The sequence below is a fragment of the Bison bison genome, unplaced genomic scaffold (genome assembly GCF_000754665.1).
Source record: "Bison bison bison isolate TAMUID 2011002044 unplaced genomic scaffold, Bison_UMD1.0 scf7180017864041, whole genome shotgun sequence".
NCBI classification, from domain to species: domain Eukaryota; kingdom Metazoa; phylum Chordata; class Mammalia; order Artiodactyla; family Bovidae; genus Bison; species Bison bison.
In genome coordinates this window covers 1,232,851-1,241,372 of record NW_011494613.1, presented here as the reverse complement: position 1 = coordinate 1,241,372, position 8,522 = coordinate 1,232,851, and the positions used below count along the sequence as shown (strand labels likewise).

At 41.9% G+C, this 8,522-nt stretch overlaps 1 protein-coding gene across 1 annotated transcript in view; it reads right to left on the bottom strand.

Annotated features, from left to right (window-relative positions):
• Window positions 1–3,630: 3,630 nt before the first annotated feature.
• The window catches only part of KIAA0391 (KIAA0391 ortholog), a 133,470-nt gene continuing 128,578 nt past the window's right edge, over window positions 3,631–8,522 (bottom strand). The window contains exons 8-9 of the mRNA XM_010835296.1: window positions 6,673–6,868; window positions 3,631–4,103 (exon numbers count right to left, since the gene is read on the bottom strand). Coding sequence (XP_010833598.1) covers window positions 3,972–4,103; window positions 6,673–6,868 — 328 coding nt within the window. The 3' untranslated portion in view covers window positions 3,631–3,971. The remainder of the gene's footprint in view (window positions 4,104–6,672; window positions 6,869–8,522) is intronic.

Genomic DNA, 8,522 nt, shown 5'->3' with positions numbered 1-8,522 from the left:
CGGTCAGGGAGGCGTGGGGTGCTACAGTTCATGGGGTCACAAAGAGTTGGACACAATGGAGCAGCTGAACTGAACTGAACTGAATACTGAGAGAATGTTCTGTCTCCTATATTTTCTTTCATCTCACTGATCTGTATGGCTTCCTCTAAGTAGATCTGTGAATGGAACTTACTTCATTTGTATCATGTAGACTCAAGATTGTCATTGGCTGGGATAAAGCAGAAAAAAGCTGGTCTTCTCTCCTCTGCCCTCAGCCCCACCTCCTGCTCAGGCTGCCTTTTACTTACATCTTTTCTTATCCTTGCTTCCCTCCAGTCTCCTGTGGTGCTATGGGCTTTATAGATGCCTCATTTCCCACTACCCCTCATCTTCCCATCTAATTCCCACCTAGAGTTTCCATATGGAGCAAATAAAAATGTAAGATGCCCTGCTAATTGTGAATTTCAGATAGGCAGTAAGTAATTTTAGGGTAAATAAGTCCCTGCAATACCTGTGACATATTTATACAGAAGAACTGTCATTTATCTGAAATGCAGATTTAACTGGGAGACTGTTAAATTTCAGTCCCAGCCCTGAAAGAACTCAGACCTAAATCCCACAATGTCATCACACTGGTCTGTGTTCCTCCACTCCCAGTCATTCCCACAAGGGTTCCCTAGATGTTTATCACTCTAGAAATTCCAGGTTGCTGAAAGATGGGCAAAAGTATCAGGTCCAGGACTCCGTTTAGCTTTGCCCTCAACTATCCTGGTAATTTTGATTTTTAGCAAAGACTCACCATGATGGGCCAGAATTCAGGTGCCTACTAACATATCCTTCCTTTCTATGCCTCCTTTAGAATGAAGTTATCAGGGAAAAATAAATCTATTAATAATATGAACACATATGCATTATATAATATCTTAGGACAGTTTTTTTTTTAAAAAGCAAGAAACCTGCTAGAGGACCAGGGAAACTAATTATATTTAAGTACAAACTTGAAGAGAAAAATTCATTTAATGTGAAGAACAAGGCATCTGAGGTGAGACAGTCCCAGCGGAATCCTAAGAGAATGAACTCAGGCTTCTCCTTTGAGATGTTCTCTTTATTGGGTCTGAGAACAGCAGGAGGAAAAGAGAATATAAATTCAGGAGTATGCCAGGGGGAAGTACAAAGCACTTTAGAAATACTTTTCAGTGGCAGAGTTTCAAAGCCTTCGTTGTTCACGGCTGGCTGACTCTAAAGATACTCTCAATCCAGGGCGCAGGTTTTAAAGAATTCCTTCTTCCCACAGTGTCTGGGACTTTGAATTAGACAGGTAGCTTTTGTTTCACTCAGGTGATCAGAATACAAAGGTAGCCTAAGTGCTGGGTACCAGCTGTCTTCATTCAGAGAAAAATCTGTACTCCCCAGGGTTCCATGTCAGTGCAATTGACCCTGAGCAGCCTAGAATTCCCCTCCTTCTAGACAAATGACAGATGCACCTCAATTTACCTCCAGCAGAGATTAGGGGTTTTGTTTTGGAATGGCATCAAAGAGTTCAAAAATCATATAATTTCCCTACCACAATTTTCTACCCTGATGAGCCGCTATGGAAACGTGGGCCCTTTAAGAGATTGTCCTCCCCGTTCCCTTTCTCGTTTCCTACTTTCTCTTTTATAGCTAACAAAGTTTCTAATTCTACACACCGGATGCTCTACCATTCAGGCTGAGTTTTTATGAACTACTCTAGCCTAAATCACAGTGTACAGTACAAGAAAGACTATTTGGCTGAGAATCAGAAGAGCTGGATTATAGCTGAAATGTCTCCACTAACTAGCTGTGGGATCCAGGGGAGCCATCCCATCTTCCTCATCTATAAACTGCAACTGTTTGGCCTTACATCATTCTTCAAGGTTCACTCCTGCTCCAAAGTCCTACATTCTTTCTGCATCCTACCCTGTCCCTAGGAGCAACTTGGTAGGAATCTGCATTAAGCTTTTAGACAGGCTTATTTAACAAATGCATTTCCCCCTAATTTTCTTAAAACTAGGATAGTTCCTTTAAAAAAAAGTTTAGCTCACTGAAAGCCCAGTGTTCTAAGTATGTAGTTCATGAAATTTAGGAAAAAAGGTTGCATTTGAGAGCATTCTGACTCTTAACATCTTTCAATGCCCTCAATTTATCAGACCCTCGTCTGGAGAGCTCCTTCCTCTGGGGGCAGCAGTGTTGAATCCAATAATGGGTAAGGAGATCAAACATCCCTGCCTCTGTTTTTCCTGGATTGTTTCCCTGTGCATAATATATACCCTACTTATATCTGTGTACCTGGTCTTATGTAAATTAGGTCACTGTTCATTTCACGTAAATAACTTTTTAATGCTAATATACTTTTTTCAGTTATGTTGTAAATGCATCAATTTTAAGTGTTTAGTGTGATGAATTTTGACTAACATTATATACACTATGTTAGCACCACCCAGAACCTTCCATCACCCCCACAAAGTAAGTTCTCTTGTGCCCTTATCCTCAGGCAACTACTATTTTGATTTTTTCTAGCATAGATTGGTTTTGCCTATTCTTGAATATGAAATCATATAGTATGTATAAGGAAAAATCTGTTGTAGTGTTGCAGACATGAATTTTTTCAGTTAAAATCAAGAAGTACATTGCCAAAAAAGGGGGAAAAAATACACTGCTGAGCAAGCAAGTAAAACAGAAACGCAATTATGAAAATTTACTCACTTTGGTAAAGTAAGCCAAACTTGATGAAATGAAACAAATCTATATGATTTAGAAAACCCTCATCCCAAGTGATGGAATTAATCAAAGTGAAAGTCACTCAGTTGTGTCCATCTCTTTGCGACTCCATGGACTATACAGTCCATGTAATTCTCCAGGCCAGAATACTGGAGTGGGTAGCCTTTCCCTTCTCCAGGGGATCTTCCCAACCCAGGAATCGAACCCAGGTCTCCCACATTGCAGGTGGGTTCTTTACCAGCTGAGCCACAGGGCAAGCCCAAGAATACTGGAGTGAGTAGCCTATCCCTTCTCCAGTGGATCTTCCCAACCCGGGAATTGAACTGGGGTCTCCTGCATTGCAGGTGGATTCTTTACTAACTGAACTATCAGGGAAGCCCGATGGAATTCACAAAATGCTGAATTAATCCTGAAAAGGCATTATAGGATGAAGAAAAATGATCATAGTCTAAAAAGAAGGAAGTGCCCCCTTTCCTCCAACCCAAATCATTGGATACTAAGTAAAAGTTGCTAATAAGCCTTTGACATCTGAGCCAGTTCATCAGAGGATCATAAGTGATTCAGTGTGGGTAGGAGATAACATGTAGAGGATGAGATGATACCAGAAATGGAGAAGGGGTTTACAAATAACCTGGAGCCCAACAGCAGATGGACTGGTTCTGCTATTGATGGACCTGGAAGGGCAGCAAAAAGGATACCAGAAGACCCTGCTGCCCATGTAAATGGAATGGCTGGCCCAATAAGAGAAAGGTAGGCATCACTCTGTCTTCCCTGGTGGCTCACTAGTAAATAATCTGCCTGCAATTCAGGAGTTGGAGGAGACTCAGGTCCGATCTCTCGGTTGGGAAGATCCCCTGGAGGACAGCATGGCAACCCACTCCAGTATTCTTGCCTGGAGAATCCCATGGACAGAGGAGCCTGGTGGGCTATAGTCCACAGGGTCACAAAGAGTCGGACATTACTGAAGTGACTTAGCATACACCAATGCAGGCATAACTTCATATTGAGTTCCCCAACTTCAGATAAGCCTCAAATCCTAACAAATGTTAGGGGGAAAAATGCAACGAGTTATGAAAAGATGTTATATCTCATTTAATTAAAAAGTCAACTTATTGATATATAAACCAACTGGACCAAACAGGAAAAACTGAATCAAACAGAACAGAAGCAATGCTCTAAAAAGCATCAACTTAAGAGCTCTGATGCCAACCAGGAGGACACCCAGACACAAGCTTAGCATGGGGTAAGAGTCTTTACGTCTTCCGGTGAAGGCAAAGCCATTTGGTTGGCACTTCGTAGGAATATCTTTCCACCAGGTCGTCATCATAAGGTATGTGCCACGAGTCTCCAGTTGTTTGCACCACGGTGTCATAGCTGAGAATATGCTGTTGAATTAAAAAGGGAACCACACATTGAGAACAACACTATAGGAATATCTGGCCATTTCCCTTTCTTTTCTGACGATTTCTTAGTTTGCTTCAGAGATGTATTCTTTGTCTTACTTTAACAATGGATTTTCAAAGAGCAGCCAGCTCTGTGAAGATGAATCCTGGTGGTAGGAACGGTGGGGGTTGGAGGGTAAAACAGGAGTTAGGATTAACAGATACACATTACTACATATAAAAGAGAAGACTTCCTTGGTGGTGCAGTAGATAAAGAATCTGCTTGCCAGTACAGGGAACATGGGTTTGATTCCTCATCTGGGAAGATTCCACATGCCAAGGAACAACTAAGCCCATGCACAACAACTGCAGAGCTGTGCTCTAGAGCCCTTGAGCCCCAACTACTGAAGCCTGCACGCTCTAGAGCCCAAGAGCCAAACTAATGAGCCCCTGTGCCCCAACTACTGAAGCCTGTGCATCTAGAGTCTGTGCTCCACAACAAGAGTAGCCCCCACTCTCCACAATTAAGAAAAAACCTGTGTGCGGCAATGAAGACCCAGTGTAGCCAAAAATAAGGAAAAAAGAAGGAAAAAAAGGACTTCCTCACTTAAAAAAAAAATAGGTAAACAACAAGAACCTACTGTATAGCACAGAGAAAGATAAACAGTATAATAACCTATAATGGAAAAGAATCTGAAAAAGAATATATATATATACATACGCATATACAAACATCCACACACACACACGTATATATATCTACCATTGTATTACTGCTGCATACTTGAAGTTGACACATTGTAAATTAACTATACTTCAATTAAAAAAAAAAGAACCCTATTGTTAGGAGTTCCTTTTTGGGGAGGTTTCATTTTTAAGGTTAAAGATCTCTATAAGAAAAAAAAATGTATATTCCTTTTTTGTCTTTAATGATTTTGAATGCAACAGAGAAAATTTTCAAATATACAAAAATAAAGAAACAGCACAATTAATTCATATATACCCATTACCCGGCCTCAAAAATCATCAAAATTCATGGCTAATCTTACTTAATCCATTCATCCAAAACCCCTCAGATTATTTTGAAATAAATCTCAGATTATCATTTTTTCTATAATTCAGTATGTATCTCTGAAACATAAGAACTTATTTTGTAAATATAAAAGGAATATTATTATTATACTTAAGAATTAACAACTCCTTAACATCATCAAATTTCTACTGTTTACATTTTTCCAATTATTATATGTGTGCAATTATATTTTATAGTTTGTCTGAATAGGAATTGAAATAAGGTTGTTACATTGTGACTGCCTAAACTCTCTCTCAAGTCTCTTACAATCTAGACCTTCTCTTTTCAACTCTATTTTTCTCACAGTTTTTTGTTGTTGAGGAAACCAGGTCCCATACTGTTTCTGCTGACTGCATTTCTGTGGTATCATTTGATACCGTATCTCCTACAAATGCTGTTTTTGTCTGTTTGTTGAGCCCTGGACTGTATTTACCATTGGCTAGTATATTGGCAACCCACTCCAGTACTCTTGCCTGGAAAATCCCATGGACGGAGGGGCCTGGTGGGCTGCAGTCCACGGGGTCGCTAGGAGTCGGACACGACTGAGCGACTTCACTTTATTTTTTCACTTTCATGCGTTGGAGAAGGAAATGGCAACCCACTCCAGTGTTCTTGCTTGGAGAATCCCAGGGACTGGGGAGCCTGGTGGGCTGCCGTCTATGGGGTCACACAGAGTCGGACATGACTGAAGTGACTTAGCAGCAGCAGCAGCAGCAGTGTATTTTTCTGTAGTAAATTGCCTTTAGATTTTCTCTTTGCTTTTAAACAAGAGACATCCTTGTACTTACAGGTATTTCAACTAGAATCAAAAAAGAACTCAATTGAGACTGTGCCACAAAAGTGGATTAAACAGGAAAAAGAATTATTTAGCAGAACAGAAGTATGATGAGACATAAGACAGAATTTTGAGCTATGGCAAATAAATAGGAAAATAAAAAACACATATAGGGATTTGTAACGGATAACATAACTGAAGTCACAACTGATGACACTTCAGGGGTTTTCAATACGTCAGTTAACCTGGGGTTGGCCTAGGAAAACATTGCTCTGGCAGACTCTGTGTTTTTAGGATCTGGCTAATTCCGAATACCAAACTGCTGCTGCTGCTGCTGCTAAGTCTCATCAATCGTGTCCGACTCTGTGCGACCCCGGAGACGGCAGCCCACCAGGCTCCCCCATCCCTGGGATTCTCCAGGCAAGAACACTGGAGTGGGTTGCCATTTCCTCCTCTAATGCATGAAAGTGAAAAGTGAAGTCGCTCAGTCGCTCAGTCGTGTCCAATTCTTAGCAACCCCATGGACTGCAGCCTACCAGGCTCCTCCGTCCATAGGATTTTCAAGGCAATAGTACTGGAGTGGAGTGCCATTGCCTTCTTCGAAATACCAAACTAAAGCTATGAAAAACAAAACATGGAGAACTAGTTGCACCGTTCTTGGACTATGTCACATTCTTACTATATAGTTGGCTCTGCTGATGTTATAGAGAGGATGGATAACATACCTGAAAGGTTATTTTTGCTCCTGGATGCTTACTAACAATTGCCAGCTGATGTCCCTGCTGCCACTTAAAGAACAGGCGCTGGGTCTTGGCATCAGGCAGACAGGCCTTGTGGTCTCGCATCAGGTCTTTTGTGATAAACTTGCAGTGGTTTCCCGAGTGCAGTGTGGCATACAGAAGGAACGGATCATCCTCAGAGCTGAGCCGGACAGAAGAATGGACACAATCAAACACACGTCCAAAGAGGCAGAGAACAGCATTCTTCACCATGCTGTTTACTTCTTTCTCTACTTTCCTCAGAAGTATTCTTTGCTCTTAACTGATATGATCAATCAAGGATATTTATGAACTACCTGCAAGTCTTCAGCTGGTAGACAACATGATCGAGAAAACAGATGGACAGCTACAGGGAAAGGAATGCTAATGCTTAGGATTCTTAGCAGTTCAACTGGACTCTACCACTAGAACGGAGAATTCTAACAGTAATTCTCTCTTTATACTTAAAAGCTGGTTCTCTGTGTCCCCATGGAGTTTTCCTCATCTGCCTCATCCACTACAGAGCACATCTTTCCCCTACCCCTTTCTTCACCTGAATTCAAGAAACATTCATAATACTAACAGGGCAAGAGCACACTTTCTTACAAAAGTAAGGGGCTAACCTCAAAGCTGAAACTGGTATCTCCAAGTAGCTTCTGGGTAGCCATCCTGATCAGCACCCAAAGGTACCTCCAGTCTGAGAAGAGCCAGGAGCTCAAAGTCTCCAATGAGCCCCCAACATCAGTAGTGAGTACTTGAATACATGTGCTGTAAAAACAGCAGTAGTTATCTTGACTCAGGAGATTCAGATGGCAACATGTGATTAAACCGTATACCTTGATCCAAATGACCCAAAGTGGATCCTTTACAGGATGCTGCTACTGCTGCTAAGTCACTTCAGTCGTGTCCGACTCTGTGCGACCCCGGAGACGGCAGCCCACCAGGCTCCCCCATCCCTGGGATTCTCCAGGCAAGAACACTGGAGTGGGTTGCCATTTCCTTCTCCAATGCAAGAAAGTGTGCCGGGGACCAGCCCCGGCTGATCCAGGGTATTCGAAGGAGAGACGGCATAGGCGAGGATCAGGATACAATAGCTTCAATTAGATATTAATTAAAGATATAAAGAGTAATAGAATAAGGATAGCTCAGTAGGAAAATTCAGTGGAGAAAAGAGGCTGAGTAGCTTGGTTTACGCGGGAGACCAATAAAACTTCAAGACAAGAAGTTTGCACCACTTACGTAGGCCGCAGGCGTCCTTCCGTTCTCCCGAAGGAGAGGAGACACTGAGGCCTCCCCGGTCGGATCTTAGAAGCCCAGGCATAATTAGTAAGCATGGTGGGTTCCGCGCTCCAGATGGAGACTCAGCCAGAGTGAGAGAGAGAGCGACATGGGGAGACCAGTATTTCGAGAAACTGATCCCAATTCTTTATTTTCCAGAGTCTGTTTTTATACACTAAGATGTTATACAAAAGTCACGTGGGGACAGCAGTCCTGACTTTTATTAAAGTCCGGTGCTTCACACAAATGTATACAGAGGTCTTAGGGGTGTTACATCATCTTCTGGCCAGGGGGGCCTGCTGACAATTTACGACCCTCTCCTTGTGACAGCGGTCAGTCAATCAGGACACTTATTTCTCCAGGGCTGATTATTCTCAAAACAGACGCCACCCAAGTAAAGTTACATTCCTACAGGGTGAGGGTGTAGTGGGTTTTAGTTAAGGAAAGAATTTACTTAGCCTAAGGTCTAACGTGATTAATATCAAAGGTTAATACTTATTTCTTCTATATATTCATTAATGTGTGTAAGGGCAGGGGAT